General features: G+C 36.1%; 1 protein-coding gene across 7 annotated transcripts in view; it reads right to left on the bottom strand.

The window, feature by feature from the left end:
* Positions 1 to 22,569, bottom strand: part of Nckap5 (NCK associated protein 5) — a 910,861-nt gene that overhangs the window by 493,873 nt on the left and 394,419 nt on the right. For all 7 annotated transcript variants that reach the window (XM_078017217.1, XM_078017216.1, XM_040294086.2 and 4 more), the window contains one exon: positions 7,025 to 7,088. In XM_078017217.1, the coding sequence (XP_077873343.1) occupies positions 7,025 to 7,088 (64 nt within the window). The remainder of the gene's footprint in view (positions 1 to 7,024; positions 7,089 to 22,569) is intronic.

Genomic DNA, 22,569 nt, shown 5'->3' with positions numbered 1-22,569 from the left:
TTGTCTTTTTTTAAAAAAATATCCTTTCTTATTTATACATCTGATAGTCCCCTACACTAACTCAGAAAAGTTATATATTTTCACTTTTAATTTTCCAACTTTTGATTTTTACAAAATTCACTTTTCCTCATGGTATTTGATAGCAACTAAATTATACCATCTGCTATATAAATTGCCACAGTGGCCTTTTTAAATTGCCCATTCTCTTCTTCCCAGTTTGTAATTCTACTTCCATTATCTCCCATATAAACAGGTATAATTCAAGGTTCTCCATTCTATTCTAGGGTTGATTTGAATATCTTTTCCCCAACATCACACTGTTTCAGCAATAAATCTTCACGCATGACAAAACACAATATACGCATTATTTTTCTTTAAAACCATATCATATATGGTGAAACTTTTTTTTCATGTTAGTATCTGTATTTGCTTGATAAATTCCATGAAAATCCTGCTGAGATTCTGATTGTTATCACATTGAATGTATACATTATTCAGATTGGTATCTTCATGGTAGTGAGTCTTCCCTTTCACAAGTATGGCATAATTTTCCACTAATTTTGGTCTCCTTTTAAGCCCTTTAATGATTTTTCTCCATCAGTATCTCATAACATTTTGCCTGAGATTTATTACTACATCCCTTTTTTTCCATGTTTTAAGTATTTTTTAAATATAGTTTATAAGGATTGATGTAGGAGAAAGTCTATTGATTTTTTTTCCATTCATTTTACATTCAACAATCTTCAAAAGCTTCTGTAAAGATTCCCTGAGATTTTTTTCTGTTTACAGAGTGACTGACAGCAAATAGTACAAACTGCCCCTCCACCCTTATACCAATTATTTGTCTTGCCTTACTGTGCTAGCCAAGACAAGAACTTCAACAGAAGCAGTGACAGGAGACATCCTAGTCTGGTTATGGATTTTAAAAGGAATGTTTGAATACTTCATTATTAAGAACAAAGTTGACTGAAGATTTTCACTGGGCATCCTTTTATCAACTTAAGGAAATAAAATCCCACTACTGATTTTATTAATTTTTTTTTCTGAGACTACTGGAATTGTATTTTGCCTCTTCATCTATTATTTTTGCCAATTTTGTTGATGATGTTTCTGGTGTTATGCAGACATTACAACCCTGGAATAAAAACTACCTTACATAAGCTTTATAAAATATGTGAGTTGACACTCATTATTCATGTTTTCAAATTCACTTGTCCATTAAAAGGAGCCAGATTTCCTTGGAGAAATACTGATTCTATGACAGGGGCATGAAGCATACAAAGTGAGCTTACAGAATCTTGTAATTATAGAAAGAGAATGTTAAGAAGAATTTTTAAAAAAAAAAGTAAACACAATGATGGGAATCTGTCAGAGAGACTGACTCAAGAAGCCAATAAAAATGCTCATAATAGTCAAAGTTGGAATCATTTCGGTTAAAAAATAAATAAAATGGTATTTGTTCATAACCCAAAGTATAAAACAAACATCAATGCATTCATGAATATATAAATAAGCAATGGAATAAATAAAGTCATAGGAAGAAGAGAAATGTACCATGAAAGAATTCAAAAGAACTTATGTAGCTATTACCCTCGAGAAGGTAGAATCACTCTCCACTCCTAGGTATGGGCTACACATGGTGACTTGGTTCCAAAGAGTACAAGATAGAAAACGGTGGAAAAGTAACTCTATAGTAGGGAAACTCAACAAAACCTACCTCAGCCACCAGACCAACATTCGTGTTAACAATGAAATGTCATAATGACAGTGTATATTCTGGATATGATGTGACTAAAAAGGGTATTTTAACCTGTGAACTACTTCGCTGAAATACAAACCAAATCATGAGAAAAACATCTGATAAATGCCAGTGAGACAAATGCCAAAAACAAAACAAAAAACCCTAACCATTATTCTTAAAACTGTCAAGGTCATCCAAAACAAAGAAAATCTGAGAAATTGTTGAAAACTAGAGAAGCTTAAGGAGACATGAAAATATATGTTACATACATCATTGGCTGAGACCCTGAAACAACAACAACAACAAAAAGACATTAGAATGATGGAAATCTGGTGAAATATGTAGTTTATTAACACAATATATCACATTGGCTCATGAATCGTGACAAATGGACTAGTGTACTAATGTAAGGTCTTAATAGGGGAAACAGGATATGGGGTATATGGGAATGTTTTATACTACCTGAAATTCTTTTCTGAAATGAGTTTATTTTTAAAAAGTGAATAAGGGATATTCTTTTATTTATTTTTTTTTTTTTTGGAGACCAGTTTGTATAATAGTACTTTAAATGGAAAAATATCAGCATTCCCATTGCTGACCTTGGTTAATATTAACTTTGGGAATACTAGATAGTAAAGTTTACATTGTTCAGTAATGATGCTAGAAAATTAATTATCAGTTTGGTAAAAAAAAAAAAACAAATCTTTCCGATCCTTACATTATGCCAAGCATTACTACCTAGAATTTGTGAAGATTTACATAGGAAAAAACCCAAAAATTATAAACATAAAAGATATATTATAAAAATATAATATAAAATATAAAAAATATAATATAAAAGATACTGAGAATGAATGAATTTATACCCTTGGGGTGGTGTTTTAATCAGCTTTATCACTGATGTGACCAAAATGTCTGTCAAGAACAAGGAGAGGAGGAAAAGTTTGTTTGGTTTACAGTTTAGAGTTCTTGGTCCATAGATGGCAATTCCATTGCTTCAGCCAGGCAGAACATTATGGTGGGAGGGTGTGGTGGAGGAAATCAGCTCAAGATTTGGCATCAGGAAGAAGAGGGAAAACTCTGGTCACCAGGTACAAAAAGTAAACCCCAAAGGCACAACCCTCAAGAACCCACCTACTCTCGCCACACCCTACATGCCTACAGTTACCACCCAGTTAATCTCTATCAGGGGATTAATGCACTGATTAGCACATTTTTCCTCTACACTTTCTTGAATTGCACACACACATATGAGTTTTGGGGGGACAACTCATATCCAAACCATAACAGATGAAATGGATATTTTTTATCCATAAAAAAGTTAAAATGACATGGAAGTTTAAAGACAGAACAGAACTTGTAGTACACTAAGTCCGTGGAATGGACCACAAAATGGAATAATCTCACAGAAGGAAGATGAACGATCTTAGAGAGTTAATGCAAAATAACCAAAATATGAAAAATACTGGTGAGAGTTATTTCTTGAAAGTGAGAATGAAGGAAAAAATAAATAAAGCATTCGATATGCTGAAAGTATCCTAAAATTAAGATCTGAGATAGTAGAACAGAATCACAAACAGAACTGACAAAAAGTAGCAATGTATCCAAGGTAACATCATTAACCACCAGTGGAGATATACACTGAATCCAGACCTGCCTCACCCCACGCTCTGGTTTTAATTCCACATATGTGTTCAGCTAGCCACTAAAAACAATCCTTTCTACATGCAATGTGTAATCCAGGGTGGTATCCTAGGTCAGAAAAGAGGACATAGGTGGTGTAGGGCATGATGTAACATGGGGCATGTTGCATCAGAAAAAAGGAAACTTAATTTGTTGGCTGCTACCCGCTTCCCAGTCTTGGGGCCACATGTGACTAAGAGAGCACCTAGCGATTAGCCAGAAGACATTGCCCTGGGTTGTGATGAAGAATCGGACCACCTCTAGGATAGGCTCAGAACCCTTCTGCCCTCACAGACATTACTACCCGTAGGATAGGTGTAGATGTAAACTCTCCGCACCCTGCTGACCTTTATCCTGATTGGCTCTTGTACATTATATTAGCTGTGTATGTTTTCTCATTAAACAAGATCCTGCTTTGACAGTTCTCCTTGCACCTCTGATTGTCCTCCAGGGAGGGAGGGCTGGGTGGGGACAACCAGTCGACCTTTACCTTTCTTGGCCTGTCCTGGTCGGGGCATGCTCCCCAATCTCTCCCACAGGTCAGGAGGGAATGAGGGGCTAAAAACCCCGACAAGGTGGGAAAACTGGTGAAACTCTATTAGAGATGTTGTTTAATAATAATATGCCAATATTCATCACCATGTTGACATTTATCCCACAGTTATGTATGGTGTTAATGTTACGGCAAACAATAGGCAAGTTCACAATGCTCTGTAAATCTAAAATTATTCTAAATAAAGAAATTATTAAAACATTAATTTTTCAAAATGGTGCCTTGGAACAGTCTGAAAACATATAAGTGAAGAGATCTATACATAAAAGCAAATTTTAAAAAGAGCCTATTTTGCATCAAGGACTTTGATTATAACAAATTTATTGATGATTTCTAAAAATAAATATCTGCCTCAATTCATTCATATGGCTTTTTAAGTAAACCTTTTACATTTTTTTTTCTCATCCCATTTTTTCTTTCATGTGGAAAAACAGAAAATGGGGAACAGTGGTTTTTGAAAGCATAAGGTGATCTGGTTGAGGCAATCTCTCCACTTCTGCTGAAGATGAAACAAGTTCCACAGAAAAATTTCTAGCAGCAAGAACTGAATTTAAAGGATTTAAAAGAACTGCCTTGTTTTAGGAGTTCTCAGATACTTAAAGAACGAAGACTTTAGAAATCAAGAACTGCAGGAGCAGAAAAGCTGAAACATAAATTACAAAACTCAAAAGATTGTCTATATAAGGAAAAAAAGAAAAATGAGAAAGGAGTAGAAAATAAAAGTAATGAAACTTAGAGATGATGGTGTCTCAAAGGAACCGAGGTATAATTAAGGATGGAATGGGAGATGACAGGGACATGAATGGCATTGATCCATAGCATGTCACTGCTTGTCCCTAGACTCCCAATGATTCCTTTCACAGAAAGCACGCACCAGTGATTCATGGGGACCTAAGGGGCTGACTCCTCTGCTCCCATCTCTTCTGACTTTCTCCTCCAATTTCCCCTCTCTTGGAATCCCTTGCAGCCAACCTTGCCCACACAGTTCCCTGGGCTCTGGCCCACCTTTGTATTAACTAAGCTGCCTGCCTGGATATCCTGCCCTCCTCCAGATATCCCTGGGAGAAAACTCCACTTCCTCTTCAAGATTTACTCAAATATTAACTTTTCAGTGATTCATCACTGTGCATATTCTACTTAAAATGGTAAGCCCCCTAGACCCCTGGATCTCCCATTTTGCCGTTTTATTTTCTCATACCTCCTTCCACCAGCTAACATTTTACTCATATTGGATATCTGTTTACCCAACCACTGCACTATAATAATCAGATTTTTGCCTGTTTTAATCACTACTGTTTTTGATAGCACCAGGCATATAATAGCTGCTCAATAATTATCTTTCTAATATATCAGTATAAAATTGTCATTTTCAATAACATCATCAAAATACAGTAAGAGAACATGGGTAACTCGTAACTTCTACAAAGTCAGCTTCTTTCTATTTGTATCCAGATTTTCTGTTTTTGCTCTTGTTTTCGCACTGAACCATTACTTCTAACGTGTTTTAGAAGAAGGTTTTGTTTTTGTACAAGAGTAGACATTTATCCATCTGTAAACATTTCACATCAGGCACATTCAACATCAGAGTCAGAAAGAGTGAAACTTCATTGTTCCAAGGTCGTTGCTTTTCTGAGCTTCAATAATATTTAGTTATTACCAGAAAAAAAGCTGCGCATCATAAAACCTTTTCATGGGCAAATGTTTGGCAGCATGACCCACTGAGCTAAGGGAATCATAAAATTTCAACCTCCTCATTTTCAAGATGAGAAAACCGAGACCTAGGAAAGGCACCTCCTCACATTCAACTCAAGCACAGCTGATGAAGTGGTAAGCAGGAGCTCATCCCAGAGGACTAAAGTATTAACAGATCGGCCTTGCCTGTCAACATTTCTAAATGCAGCCAGAACTCTAGATTGGAAATGTTCAGTTCACCATTCAGCTAGATCTTTATTTTTTCCAACTTTTTTTCCATTTCATTGCTCAACAATGTTTGTGAGTGACTGCTTCAAATTGCCTGAACATTCAAGATTCTTTTTGCATTATGATCAATAGCAAAACAGGCAATGCAATCACCTTCCCTAGGATTTGGGCAAGTTCTCAGGCCACTCTACCTTACAGAGTCCACTTAGCATTCAGCCTCTCACTCCAATCATGGGAGAAGTGAGAGGACAGTATATTTCACAAACTTCTTACTCTTTCAGTGGATGCATTATCAATTTACCCCCACAAATCAAATGGAAACAGCCTTTCAGGGGCTGAAAATGTGTCCGTTCTCTTTAAAAAAAAAAAAAATCTTCAGCTGAAAAATTACACACATACCCACTGCTTTGTCATAAGTGGGGAAAAATAAGTTTGGTGTCATATTTTCTTCTCAGAGGTAGCAATAGCAGTTAATCTACACACATGCATTCCCTGGGTATCAGAGACAGTCATCTCGGATATTATAGTGTCACCTGGGCAAATACTTTGGCAAAGACAGTCTATAAAATGAAGTTGCTAGGGACCAAAACAACCACATTGATTTTTAGTACAATTCAAACCACAAGGAAACATCCCTTTTCTAAATGGCACAAGCTGAAAACGACAGGGAGAAATATATTGCAAATAGTGGAGAGAAGGAATAGAATAAAAGACAATTACATTAGCAAGCATCTTGATACTTTTTTTCAGTTATTTGTTTAAGGTCAGAGAACTAAGAGGGTTGAATTATGTTAAACATTCTTATCTGAAAATCTAAGATTACTCATTTATGGACCTTGTGCTCACAGCTGGAAGCCTGGGCAGCCAGTGGAGCTTTTCGAAATAAAGCATTACAAGCCTTTGAATATTTGAACATTTTTTTTTCAAAGCCCAAGTAGTTTTCCTGTCAATTAATCTCTTTTTCTCTGCAAATGATAGAGCAGCCTAAACTGCACTATAAATGTATTATTTACCAAAGAGTCATTAAGTTTGCTGCAACAAATATTTTGCTTAGTATCTTTAAAAGGACAAGATGACCTTGAAGCCAGAGACCTCTGAACAGGAGGTTCAGACCAGTCAGAACTCACCATGGCCCCCTCGCTGGTTCTCTGGGCAACTTCTCGCTGTAGTCGGGCCACAGCCAACTTCTCCCTGGAGAAACAACAGTACAAAATGAGTTGACCATTCCCAGGGTAGAGGCGATTCCAGAGTGGCTGTGAAGCATTCCTTGGAGATCCCCAGAGGAACTCCCTCCTTCCTGTCCCTTACATCCTCCATGATACTTTCTATAAATATTTAAAGCAATTGGTCATTAGTGCTTTACTTTCATCCAGTGTTATAAGAGAGAGATTTTTTATTTTTGCCTTAGATTTGTAATAACCATATTAAGGCTGAATACTGAATAAAAGCTCTGCTTTAAGTTCATTAGCATATATCCTTTATACATACATTTCCCAAGGCTGAAATTCTTCAATTGTTCTTCCTGTGTCAACTTTGCTTATATGTTTTTAATCATCTTTGTTTTGTTACTCTACACCAATATCACATTTTAAAAAGCAAAGAAAACATAACTTCACACTGTTCTTAAAATAATAATAGGAAACCATCTGTTACAGAGGCTTGCTATGTAACACTCTATGCTGGGCATTTTACCTGATCTCATATGAGCCTGACAACTAACCTGCATTCCATTAGCCCCGTTTTATAAAAGAGTAAACTGAGGGTAAGAGAGGCTATGTAAAAAAACCTGAAGCCCTAACTGTCATGTAGTAGTTTTAGGATAAAGGTTTAGATTTCCTTACTTAAAAGCCTAAATAAATCATTCTTCAGGGTCTAGGAAACATGAAAAGTGTCGATTTAAAAATCAATTAATTTTAATATTCTCAGTTTAACAGTGGGGTTCATTTTATATTCCTTATAATTGAAATTCTGTGTTTAGACACCTGAATTGGGGCGGGGGGTTTCTTCTTAAATAGTGGTTAACATAGAGGCGGCTTCTTCTGGAAATCCCCAAATCTTAGTTTTATCAAGGATTTCTCCTGAAATCCTTTGAACACTGTCAATATGTGAAACTATTTCATCCCTCAGTCTGCCCTCTGCACAGGATCAGTTCCATGCAAAACACAGAGGAGGCTGCTAGAGTCCCAGAGGAGTGAAAGGATTTCTTCCGTCCTAATTGCCTTGGTCTTTGAAATACCTCCGACTGCCCAAAGAGCATGTGCCTTAGTTGTGTAAAGGCCAAGCAAGCTTCCAGTAGGCACTTGACCTAAGGAAACAAGAAACAGGAGATGTTCCTGAGATACCAGTTTGGGATCCTGGGGCAAGACCTGTGGGTTCCTTGACCCCGTGAGAAAGGGCAAGAAACTAGACAAGAGAAGAATAAAGAGATGAAAGTCACAGTCCCCTTCTGGTTACAAACAAAGTAGAGTCCATGTGCGTTCTGACTCAAGTCCTGATGAGTAGTTTAAAGGACAAATACAAGGAGCAGAAGTTGAAAGGGATGCATACGCCTAAGGTTTAATTTGATATGAAAATTAAACTCACGCAGCATTCATCTCCTCTTTCCTGGGAAATCATTAAAAATGCAATAGAAGAATAGTAATGATAAAACATTTTCTAAGTATTTTAAGAGAACACACCCACAGTGAATGACACAGCAAGTCTACTTTGGAATGCAAAGCCAGTAGAAATACAAATACATGTTCACTCAAAGCCACAGACTAGAATGCTCATAGAAACACTGCTTGTAACAGCCTTAACCTGAAAATGCATACACCTATTAACATCAAAGTAGATAAATAAATAGCACAGTCAGTCATACAAGGGAATAGTATAAAGCACTGAGAAGGAATAATCTACTGCTAATCAAAATACATGGAGTTATCGCAAACATGAGCAAGTGCCTAAAAGCATATGTGTTCTGCTTCTGAAAATATACACAGAATTTCTATCCCATCTGATAAGACAAGAAAAAAGACATGAATATCAAAATGTAAGAGGTAAAACTGCTCTATGCACACATGACAATTTCCTATATAAAATATTTAAGTGATTTTTTAAAATAATTTTACAACTGATATGTGAATTTAGTAAAGTCACAGAATTAATTTTAAAAACTATATTTTTCTATTTTAGCACCAATCAATTGAAAAATAAAATTTTAGAAGCATCTATTATTGTGAAAAACAAAATACCTAGAAAATACACTTACCAACACTTCCCAGACTGCCATATTGTAAACTACAGAACACTGTTAAGAACACTGAAAAGAGACTAATAAATAGAAATAATACCACATACATGATGTAGTGGGCTTGATATGATTACAGTTTCAAAATGTGCACCACCCACATCTATACATTCTTTTACTCTGCCAAAGCAAATAAAGAGTAAGATATGACTATAGGAAAAAAGGAATCCCATACAGAAGAGGAGAAAAAGGAATCCACTTTTATTGTCTTTGTTGTTGTTGTATTTAAAAAGAAGTCCCTACATAGGAATTCAGAGAATCACCCAACCTGACTTCAGCAAGAGGATGGAAAGCTCAGAAGAATGACTCCATGAAAAGAAGCAAAGATGAATAATAAAAAAAAACTACCTATGTGCTTTGTAAACATTGAGAAGAGTTTGAGTTTTATTTTATTTACTTATTTATTTACTGACTTATTTCCTCTGTGTTTAGCATGGAACTGAGCCAGTGCAGAGGGCAGACTGAGGGATGAAACATCACTCAAATAGTTTCACATATTGACAGTGTTCAGAAGATTTCAGGTGAAATCCTTGATAAATAAGTTGTGCTGGGGGTTGAACCTGGTCCTTGTATATGCAAAACATGCTTCACAAGTAGTCTACCCCTGAGCCAAGTCTCTAGTCCTAAGAGTTTGAATTTTAATGCAGAATTGGTTAAGAATCAGATATCAAAACACAGAAACCTAGGCCAACTCAGGTAGTAGCAAATATTTATTTTAGGAAAAATTAGCGTTACTCGAGATTTGCAATGCTAGAACTTAGACACGTCCATAAGTGGCATTTACATTACTTGATGTGCATAATGCAGTAAATTAATTAGTCATCTAATGAAAAAATTGGAGAGAAGGGGAAATGTGGAAAGATAAGAGGCATTGGAACACTAAATCCTGACCTTTCATGATAGAAAGACAATGTAACTTTCTAAAACCAATCGATATAGAAATAGGAGGGCAAGAAATATATACAAAAATAAGAAAAGCATAAGTACACAGTTAAGTGCACTTAAAAATTAAGAAATCTAAACATAGTGAACATGTCCATGTTCCTGTCAGATGTGGTGAAGTTAATATCATAAAATAACAACCTGTGACTGGCTAAATGATACATTAGTCACAGAATCTAATACCAGCCTACCTGGTATTAGATTCTATGACTACTTTGCACTTACATGGCACAGTTCCCAGGTCCATGCCCACACACAATGATTCCCACCTTCCAGTGGAGTGGGACAAAAGCCTTTTAAAATATAGTCTGAAGTTACAAAAAGCATACCTTTCTTAGACCACCAGGTAAGTAGTCAAGTAAGCCTCAACAAAGTAAATCCCTACATAAGACCCTGAATAAGGAACATGTAGAGCAGTATTCCAATATCTGTGTCAAAAGCTTTTGTTCATATGGATTGTATCTTTTGATATGGACCACACAAAAGTGAAAACTGATAATTCTCTAAAATATTAATTACAAAAAATAAAGAAGCCCATACCAATATAAACAAACAGCTTTAAGGTAGGGGGAAAAACCCTATATTCCAAAGCAAAATAAATTTCCCAAGAATAACACTGCTTTAGAATTTTGTAAGTACCTTCTTTAGAAAGTCCCACACATGTAAGAAGGTGAATGAACAAGGCAATATCACTTTAGAGTTACTATAAAAATAGTTTGACCTTGTAGATCCATTCAAAGCGTCTTGGGGACACTCCAGGGTCCCAGGACCACACTTTGAGAACATCAACTAAAAGATACATAATAAGGAATGGAGGAATGTTCTGGAAAATTGCCTTAAGTCATCATTCTCAATTGATTGCTGAATCCTCAGAGGGTCCTTTAATATATATGCTAATAGCATGTTAATTTTTCACAAGAGTGGTTTAACATAAAAGAGACACTTCTAGGAACAGACCAAGAGTCTATCTTATCACCATCATCCTACTAAATGAGAGTCTTAATTCTGTATAAAGGTTAGGAACATCACTCTTTTATGTCTAAAAGAGGTGGCCTTCATAACAACTATTAGAGGTTGTCACACTGTACAGACATTTATGTAATCTTATTAAATTCAATTTGAAGGAAAACTTCAATGGTTTCAACAATCACATAGCATTTTAAAAGGACAGTGGTAATATATCATGAAATTTTGTGGACTGCCCACATATTATATTTTCAGGCATTCAGTGAAGAGTGAATGAACTGCTATGACAGGGCCAATCTCTAAAGGGATGCACATTAGCTATGTGATTTGGTGAAACAGTAAATTATGTAGAAACTAGAAGCACCAACTTGAGTTTTCACCTAAGCACACAGAGACACAGGCTGAGAGAAATAGGGGAAGTTTCAGAGTAACCTGGATCACAGGAAAACAACCCTAACCCCAAACCGGCTCCCCAGCCCTCCTCATCAAAAAGTGAGAAAATGGTTCCAGTGTAGACAATTCAGAGCTACCACAACTCAGAGTAGCTAGGTGTTGAAGGGGAAGAATTTGCAAGAAGAGTAAATGCAAATGTCTCTTTGGGACTATGCTCTATACTTGTTTTAAATCATTTATGCAGAAATACAACATACAATGTCATGGAGTAGGGACCTTCATGGTTCCAATAGTTCAAGGTCCTTATGGGGTAAGTAGGCACAGCCCGGGAAGCTCAGTCCCCCCCCCCCCCCCAGCAAGAACACTCCAACTCTGCTGTTTTATAAACGCAGCTTCTGAATGACATTCCCTTTAAAAAGAGGGTTTTAGAGAGAAAAAACAATATAAAGGATTCTTTAAGGTTCAATAATTTTTATATTCTAGATATTTCAGGTCCTTAGTCTTCCAAGTGTGCATTTCATATTGGTTTTTAGTAGTACTTCCATTTCATTTCTATATGAAAAAAAGTTGTTATTCTTTTAAAATTAAGAAAGTGATAAGCTGCCAAATAGGAGAAAGCATCAATAATAAAATACTCAGGATTTCTAGAGGTTAACATGTCTGGGATCAAATTATCAACTTAAACTATCAAAAATAAATAGCTTTGTCTTTTTTTTTATGGTAATCTCATCCGCCTTTGGGTTTAGTCCCTGGCAAACCCGATCTTCAAGCCATCTTGGTCCCAATATGTGTGAAACCAATTGGGACTAGCATCTTTTTCATGCAAATTGAAAGTTCTTACAAACAGCTTTGTGTAAAAATATAAAGAATACTTGACTTGCAAGCTACCCAAAGCAAATTAAATACACTCACATAAACGAAGGCCCTTGTGCCAGTTCATCTGCTGGGAACAACTGTGCATTACTGTTTTGTGTCTGTGGTAAAGCCAGTAGCTCGTTAGGTAGTGGGTATTGACTTTGTGATTACAAAACAAATGCCCAGGGATATTTTATCAAAAGCTGTGGATCCTTATTTACAGAATATGGATAAAGAAGAATATAATAAATATATATGCAATAAAAGAGGCCACAACATTTACTTCCTTCAGTTAAAGGCAAAAAGAATTATTTTTCTTTCTGAGAAAAATGAAACAGAGTCCCTCTTCTCATCTAATTTATACCCAAATGGAGAATCAGTCTCAGTTTTATCAACAGGTTTCTAATTCCTTCACTATAACTCTAGACTTTCTCAACTAAAAATATAACAATTGTTTTTTGACATGAAACATAGATATTCAGAATACCACGGACACATCTGCAAGAATCCAAGAGGATATTGGCATATTTTCAAATCCAGAAAATACCTGCAAGGCATGCGTGGTTGGAAAATATTCCCCAAGGACAAGGTCTCACAAGGGGGAATATATTCATCTTGCAATGTGTGGAGACCGTAGACTACAGGGTGCTACAGAGCCATCTGTTGCATGAGAGTAAAAGGCCAGCCTGTCTAGAGACAGATCAAAGCTCTCTGGTCACTCCACATGCAGTGTAGGATCACCAGTCATGCTAAATGGAGACGGGGAGCTGCCATGCACCCTGCTCTCCCCAGGCAGATGGTACCCCTGTGGGAATGCCCTGCAGAGCAGTTAGGGCACCTGGTAGAAATGTGAAGAACTCTATTCATGTTAAGTCTCATTGCCCTAAACTGCTCTACAGGATGCCAAATGCAAGGTGATAATCTGAAGAGACAACTGTACCTCACAGAAAACAAGCAATTAATGTGTTATGAACTCTGTGTTTTTATTAACGTGCCAGGTCAGGTAATGGGTATGAACTCTGCTTGAATTTTCTAGAAAAACAGAGTGTAACACCTAAGTGTGTTCATATATGTATAAAAAAAGAATGTAACTTGCAAATTTAAAGTGAGTTTCCTTTATTGTGGTAAAAGATTTTATAGAATTAAGGAATCCTATAATAATACTCTCCCTTCCCCCTAAAAATCTAAGCTCATGTTAGTTCTAGTTCAAGTTCCTATTTTCAAAATTTAAAATTTAGTAATATCTGTGTCATCTAATATGCACATCTATTTCTATTTTAATTTACTTAGAATATTTCAGCAAATGAAAGTATATAATCCAATCATAATGAAAATTCTAATCCGTTCAGAAAACACTAGTGTGCATTTATTCTAAGCCTGATGGAGGCTCAAGAAGCATATGGCAGCTGCCAATTCAGAGAGGTCAAGGCCTACAGACAGCATGTAGATGTTATAAGCACATAGACACAGGTCCTTCATACTCACAGCTGCATTTAAAAATAAATGTTAAGTGACCATTTTGACCAAAAGATTGAAATTAAAGTTCTTTTAATAGAAAGATATATTCAGCTATTTCTAAAAGTTTTTGTTTTCAAGTTCATACTTTTCAGCAACAAATGTTATAAAACTGGTCTGTTCTCATAAATATTTTCATTATAAAGATCTCTATTACATATTTTATGTTATTCTCTAATTTCTTAGGTCTTTTGAATACAATGTTGTTGAATTCATGTTCAACTCCAAATGTGCCACAGTATTTTATTCCAGGTCACTTCTTTCAGAGACATTCACCCAACTTTTCCAATTATAAAGAGAATCATAAGAGCTGGCATTGAGTAGTTGCAATGTTAGGCACTAGGCTAAATAAGTTACATGAAATATTTAACCTCAAACAATATCTTGAGGCCAGAATTATAAACTTCATAATATTCAACAATGCTTCTCAAACTTTTTGGATTCATTACCACTTTTATGCTCTGCAAAAGAATCACTGAAGATCCCAAAGAACTTTTGTTTTTAAAATAAGTATTATGCATCAAGCCTTTCTATATTCACAATTCAAACTAAAGCTTCAAAAATATGTATTAATTCACTTCACATAACAATAGTAGTTCTATTACAGGCTAACACACATATAATTATGAAATAGGACTACAGATTTCTAAACAAACTACAGTAAAATGGGTGGCACTGTTTTATACTTTCACAAACATCTGGCTAACAAAAATGAGACATCTGGATTCTCTCATATGCTTCTATAGTCAATATGCTCCCATGTCACATGTGAGATAGCCACTGTATGCTTTTGAGAGAATGAGAGTTCAAAAGGCAAATAACATCTTAGTGTTCTTATAAAAATAATTTTGACATTATAGATCTACTGAAAGGTCATAGGTCTCCAGGAGGCCTCCAAGCCACAGTTTGAATATTAATGTGTAAAACTACCTCTTTTTACTTAGCATTATATTATCCAACACCATCTATTTACCTGCAAATGCCATGATTTTATTCTCCTTTATGCTGAGTAATATTCATTATGTATATATACCACAGTTTCTTTATCTATTCATCTATTGAAGGGCATCTAGGTTGGTTCCATAATTTAACTATTGTGTACAAATAGAGAAATGAAAAATTGAGCTCTATATGTGTACTATGAATTAAAATGCATTTTGCTGTCATTTATAACAAATTAGAACAAATAAATAATTAATATTAAGAAAAATAAATATCTGTCTTCCATGGGGAAAATGAAGCTGCACATGTAGACTGGAAAACATGTCTATCAATCCATTGCTGAAAAGTTAAAATATCACCACTCTTTTTTTTCCAAATTTGTAGAATGGCATGAGTACATATTCATTTATTTATTTATTAATTTTTGGTGGTGCTGGGGATTGAACCCAGGGCCTTATGGGTGCTAGGCAAGCACTGTACTGTTGAGCTATATCCCCAGCCCAATGAATATACATTTAATTCAAATCCTATTTGTTAGAACTTGGACCTCTGTATCTACCATGCTATACTAGCACTGCCTATACTTCTAGGGACATAATCACAAATAACTGAAGAAATGATTGGGATCTTCAAGGATGTAACATGTTTGGGGCCAATTTCATGTGAACTGATGAGAAAACACCAATATAATTTTTGAATAAGGCACTGAACTCCAATAACAATAGTCTTCATAGAGAAACGTACAAATTAAACTCAGAGGCAAGATTTTTTTTTTTTATTAAGATCCCGTCCTATTTTTTTCCCATGAAGATACCACCAAATGCCTAGAAGGGAATGAGATAGATTGCTCCCATTTATGCCTTGGGGCAGAGAGTCATACACTAACATCCTGGAGAAAAGTTTCAATTAATCATCAGCCTTTCCCATTTCTAGTGCTCCCCAAGAATGAGAGCCCGGTGGCGATCTGGTATGTGTGTGGGAAGAACAGGTTCACTCCCTGGAGGAGGCCCAGGATCATTCTCTTCACACACACAGGCATCCTGGGGAGTCATCCGCTGCAGGGACCATGACAATGCCGAGGGCCAGGTGCACCTGTCGCGTAGGCAGATGGGGAGACCGGTGGCAGCAGTCCCTGAGTCATGGCTAAATTAATTAGCCTTTCCAAAGAACATCATTTAATTACTCATCCTCTCAGATACTCAGTGCAAGAGCAGATTTTATATAAACTTTGAGAGCCACAGAGTAATGAAAGAAACTTCTTCCAATCCTTAATTGCCCCACAACTTTAAATCACCAAAAATCACTCTTTCATTTCATGCTTCCAGGGAGTCTATTAGCATACCTAATGCATAAAATCAGTAAGTTGAGAGTGCATTCTATTTTTTGATCTTTGCACAGTTTTGTGCATAAACAACTAAAAAAAAATCATTCTGCATGAAACTCAGAACAGTTGTCACATACATCCTACTGACTTTGGGGGAGAATGGTTGTTCAATCACATTGTGTTAGTTTGGTTAAGGAATGCTCCTCCCCACCCTACCCCATCCCCCAAAAAAATCAAGAGTTCAAAAGGCAAATAACATCTTAGTGTTCTTATAAAAATAATTTTGACATTATAGATCTACTGAAAGGTCATAGGTCTCCAGGAGGAGATAAAAAAAGAGTGGTGATATTTTAACTTTTCAGCAATGGATTGATAAAGAATTTGGTGTGTTAGAATACAACGGTAATTAGAAAAGCAAAAGCAAACAGAAGCTCTGTTTAGCTGCCTGTCTTTCAGGGGGAAAAAAAACTTGCTAAATCTTTACCCCATATATGTATTCTCAAAATTGTTCCTCTACTCTCAAGAAGAGTGCCTCAAATGACACCCACATGCTCATTTATTGATTCATTCATACAATTATTCAGACAACCCACTATGTTGCAGTTGACTGCTTACCTGTTTTTCTCCCCTACCAGGCTCTTAAACCCATAAAGGCTGAGGACTTTAAGATCTTGTGTATCTTGAGCGTGAACACATCCTCAGTAAATGAAAGACCAGGCTTCAGAGCAAAAAGTCTCACAGACTTAAGGCAAGATTACAAGCTGCCTTCATGCTTATTTGATATCAGAAGTTAGTCCCTTGACCCAGAGCTTAATAAAATGTGAAGATCACAAAACTCAGTTGTGAATCCTGCTACTACAGTTATAAATGAAGCATTTTGTATATTTTAGACATTCCATGTACTCCTGGTAGTAAATTAAAAACATCAATAAAGAAATGAGAAATGAACTTGTCTTGAGTTTTCTTTTTCTTTTTTTACACTTACAACTGCTAGCTTTCACTAGAATAATATGTGCTGTCATCCCTATATTTTTGATAAAGTCAAAAGAATCTGGATTTGAACTAAAGCAACTCCCTTTCTCCTCCACCTCTCTTTGGAACAAAATGAAATACCAAAGCTGTCCTACCTAACATGTCTGTAAAATCCATATAAGAGAAAAAACTCCCCTAACTTCAATTGTTAGCCTTAATTTTTGCAGCAACTTCTAAAGCAGAATGTTAGTTCGAAGACTTCAAAAAAGATTTCTTGGAGATATATACTTTTATGAGTCATTGAATAACATTTAATTTCTCAATCTTAATTTTCACTCTTGAAAGAGCTAGGTTTTTGTTTCCACATTTAAAAGAAATGTGGAATTCCCTAATTTTTATGCATCTCTATATTTTTTCTTTTATTCTTTCAACTTTGACAAAAAGATATTTAGGTCTGTATTAAGGCTGGCAATTAAGAAAAACATTATCAACAAAATTCAGTTCTATAATGTTCAATTTCCTTCCATCAGTTTTGGTAACATGCAAAACTGATGGGTTATATGTAGCTTAATATGAAAAGGAAATTCTTACAGAAAAGAAAGCACACACTAACCATCTCCTAACATGTGAAAATAGCCCTTATGTGACAACTAATTTAGTTTTCCATGGCTCTCAATTATCAATGGCCCTGAAATCTCATTCTGTCTCTATTTGGTTGAAGGTCCCAAGACAGTGGCTTTGGAGAGACTCAAGCCATCTGTCTAGACTCAGAAAAAGGAGGAGGATGAGTCTCAAAAGAAAAAAAGTTGAAAGATACATTGAAGGAAGCCCTGGTGGAAAAACAGCTCAGTTTTTAAACTAAAACTTCTGTACTTTGTACAATGATCCAAACATCCCAGAGTGAATTCTAGGCAACAAAACAGCAACTTTTATGACAGGTTATAAATGTCAACAATTCATTCTAAAAACTTTATTCCACCTACTGTGTTGGAGACAATTTGCTTGGCTCTGTGGAAGACACCTGGGTAGGTAAGGCTCAATTGTACACCAGGGAGAATTCTATCCCAGAATATACATAATAATATATCAGTCTGTACTCAAGTGTTATGGGCTTAAGTGTACCTCCCCCTCAAATTCAAGTGTTGAAGTCCTAACCTCTAGTATCTCATACTTTGACCTTATTTGGAGATAGAGAATCTTTCCTAATGTGATCAAGTTAAATGAGGTTACTAGAGTAGGACCTAATCCTATATGACTGGAGTTCTTATAAAAAGGGAAAACTTAATTAAAAGATTGACAAAAAGGTGGAACCTCATGAAAGGATAAAAACAGAGAATAGAGTGATGCTTTTAGCCAATGAACAGCAGAGATCAACAGCAAGACACCAGCGGCAAGGCAGGAGGCATAGGACAGTCTCAAAGCCCTCAGAAGGACAAGTCTGGCTCACATGGTGATTGTGGTCCTCTGACCTCTGGAACTTCAAGACAATAAATTTTTGTTTAAACTAACCTGGTTTGGGTACTTTGTTGTGGTGGCCCTAGCAAATAGATTTCATGATAAAATATATCTGAAGATATCTATCAGCTATGTATTTCTATATATAACCCATCTATATAGAGGCTGAACATCCATGGTCCAAATAACCCATAACCTAGAACAGTGTGAGCACCATGATACAGTTCAGATTATAGACTCTCAATCATTAGTCTATGCACATACTCCAAAATCTGGAAAATTCCAGTATCTGAAACAGTTCTTAGACCAAGACATTTTAGATTAGGGAATTTCACTTGTCCTCATATATGCATCCATATAACTTGGGACAATAGAAGTGAGTCCCAAACAAAATGCATTATATGTGCAGCAAAGGAAGTGTTAAATTCTGTCCACAAAATCAAGGAAGTCTTTACAGACAAACTGGCCAAAAGGAAACTTCACAACAATAGGATCATGAACTATTTACTACAAAGCTCTTTTTTGCTTGTTTTATCTAAGGAACTCACTTCTTTTAAATGCCATTTCTCAAGAGAATGAAAGACAACTATATAAAATGATTAAAATGACACACTTCACATCTAAACCTCCACAAATACACATGATGTTGGACAGGGACAATTTTAGTACTTTCATTATCATACTCTTCCTACTAAGTCTACCATGATGTCCAGCATAAGATATGATGTTACCATAAGCTTATTGAAAGAATGCTCAATTTGTTTTCTGGAGTAGCTAAGATTTACAAATGCATATACACATTCTCTGGGTGCCCTACTACAGGGGTATATGTTGGTCACTTGTGGGCAGTGAGGAGTTAGGTGACCTGTGACCTTAGAACTGGACTATACAGAGAGGGTTCCCATGCCAGGTCCTCATCAACTCAGGTCTCTACCAACTGAGTCATTTAACCCTCAGGAACACACTAAATTTACTGATTTAGTATACACACACACACACACACACACACACACACACACACACCAATCAACTTAATAGCCTTGTCTACAGTATTTATAATAATTTATGATAGTTGAGTCATCTGCCACTTGATTTTTATTAGTCTATAACTTATCACAACCAAGCTCATTTTCATTTCAAAATAATTTTCACCATTACACTAATTTTTCTCTATGGACTGTGTGAGTTGGATTTCTCCTGGTTTCCAAGTACCAGAAATATGCCATGGCTAGAGTAGGAAAGTGAGGCATTATATTGAATGTGTTAAAATGTTTCAGAAGGAATTGAACCACCAAAATCCTAAGAAAGACAGGAACCAGGTCACCTCTGGGGACTTCTGCAACAAGAATTTTATGCCTCCTTTCTAGATGTGTCTATGATGTTCTAGGCTGAGTCCTAAGGACTGCTGTTTTCTTTTACCATCACTTCCAAATCATACATTTAGAGAGTGAGATCCTGTTTGACATAGTTTGAGCACAGTGCACATGTTGGATTAAACAGCTTTGGTCAAGCAGGAGTGTGGTAGACATCCTCCTACTCCTTATGCATCAGGACTATTCTAGAGGAAGAAATAATTGTAATAGTCCACCAGATGGGTTTTTAATTTGATTTGTATTTTCATAATTCCCTTTCTTTGGAAAAATTTTTTGCATATTTTTTCATCCTTACTTGAACCTGTAGCAAAAAATGGACATCTAAAATGTTTTAACTCAATTTTTATAATCATTTCTATTGGATTAGCTCCACTAGGAATTTCCTGTTAAAATATTTAAATAGGATTGAAGATTTATCTTGCTTTCTTCATACCATCTTGACCCCCTCCTACTGTCATTGTGACTTACAAAGTTATACTGAGCTCATTCCTCATTCTTCCTTCCAGAACACTTAATTGGCATTTGATCTGCATGCTGCTTTCTGTTAATGGTCTTGATGCCTCCAGTGTGAGCACACTTAGCTTATACTGAGCATGCTCACAGAAAGGTGATCAACCAAGAGACTCTGCACAGGTTCCTAACAGTATGTGAAGCAGTGCCAGAGGGTAGCCTCTCAGGATACACTCACATCAGAAGCTTCCCCTGGTGCTCCTGTCTTTCCCACCGTGCAGCAAGACTGTTCCAAGTACCAACAGAAGGATTCCAAAAGACATAGAAACTTTTAAAAGACCAGAGAATAAAAGAAAAAGTCATACTTCCTTGTGTTCTTTTTAAATAATGTAAAGAATCATGGCCAAATATGCATCATATTCAATTAATATCTGAGCTGATATATAGCAGAGAAGCAGAGAAATACACACCAAAAAACAGTCAATATTGAGAATGCACACACACACACACACACACACACACACACACATTTTTTTCTTTTTTGGTACTGAGGATTGAACGCAGTGGTGCTCAACCACTGACCCACATCCCCAGACCATTTTTTTTTTTAATTTTGAAGCAGGGTCTCACTAAGTTGCTTAGGGCCTCCTGCTAAATTTCTGAGGTTGGCCTTGAAACTATAATCCTCCTTCCTCAGCCTCCTAAGTCACTGGGATTATAGGCATGTGCCGCTATGCCTGACCAATGTCAAAAATTCTAAAGGGCAAAAGAAACTAAGAAGAAAAACACAGAGTTTAAGATCTAAGAGATGAGAAATGAACAGATATCAGTCTATGAAATCATTTAGTAATGATTTCCAAAATGCTTGGTTTGGAGGATCAGTGGTCTTTAAGATTTATTAGGGTTTTTTTTTGTTTTGTTTTTATTTTAGTTGTTGATGGACCTTTATTTTATTCATTTATTTATGTGTGGTACTGAGAATCAAACCCAGTGCTCTACCACTGAGCCACAGCCTCAGCCTCCAGATTTATGAGTTTTTCAGATCACAGAATATTTACATAGACTTTACTAGTTGAGCAGCCTCAATCCAAAAATCCAAGCTCTGCTAGACTCAAAATTTTGAAAGATTTTACATTTCAGATTTCTGAATTAAAAAGGTTTAACCTCTATATATCATAACAGGCAAAATTCTGAAGGGAAAGGAAATAGTTCCCAAGATACATAACCATTGAGGACACTCTCAATGGTGGAAAAAAAACAACATATTTTAGAAAACAGGAGAGCAACTGGTGTGCACACATCAGCAGATGTTTTGGCAAAATAATAACAGCACAACAACCAGGAAGGAAAATTAATCCTGTCAAGACAGGTTATTATAAACTTTCTGTTTATACATAAATAAGTCTAAGCATTTATAATTATCATCTGTTTTTCTGACACCATTTGTGAGAGAGAAATAAAGAAATAAAGGTCTCTTTTCGTATTTTAAAAGGACAGAGAAAAGGCAAGTAATGAGTGGATCCAAACAAAAAGCCAACGAAATCTACTTTCTAAAAGATGACAGACACCCTTCTTTCCTGGAGGCAGATGATGGCTCGAAAAATCTTTGAATACAATTTGTTTACATTTAAAACAGAGAAGAATAATCAAAACAATAATGAATTCTCACACAGTGGTTATATTCCTAGTACTATAATTAGTTGTTGGTTCATTTAATCCTTACTTCAACCTTGAGGTAGGCACTATAATTATCCCCATTTTATAGATAATGAACACAAGGTAGAGAGATAAGTATCATCCCCAGAGTCCCAAAGCTAGTAAAAGATGATGTCACAATTGAGACATTGGCACCCTTGGCTCCAAAGTCCTCATTCTTAACCAAAAGCTATGCTGTCAATGTGATTTTAGTTGGGGTTATTATTTTACATTGCATATGACTGTTCAACAATACAGACAGTAAAAAGTCTAAATGAATTTCACGGGAAGCTCTCAAAGCCCATTTTAATTCCATTGGGAATCAGACAGTTGAAAAGGCAGAAGAGAGTTGTAGCTAACACAAATGTCTCTTAGAATCCCAGCCCTTCCCTTCCCAGCTCATTGACCTTGAGAAGGTCACCGCCCCCCCCCCCCTGAGTTAGAATGCTCAGATGTTTACAAACACACACTGCCGCCAGGTGGGGGAAGGTTTTGCTTTCC

This window comes from Ictidomys tridecemlineatus, chromosome 7, assembly GCF_052094955.1.
Source record: "Ictidomys tridecemlineatus isolate mIctTri1 chromosome 7, mIctTri1.hap1, whole genome shotgun sequence".
NCBI lineage: Eukaryota > Metazoa > Chordata > Mammalia > Rodentia > Sciuridae > Ictidomys > Ictidomys tridecemlineatus.
Note: the sequence above shows the minus strand (reverse complement) of the source record. Positions and strands in the feature narration are given on the sequence as shown.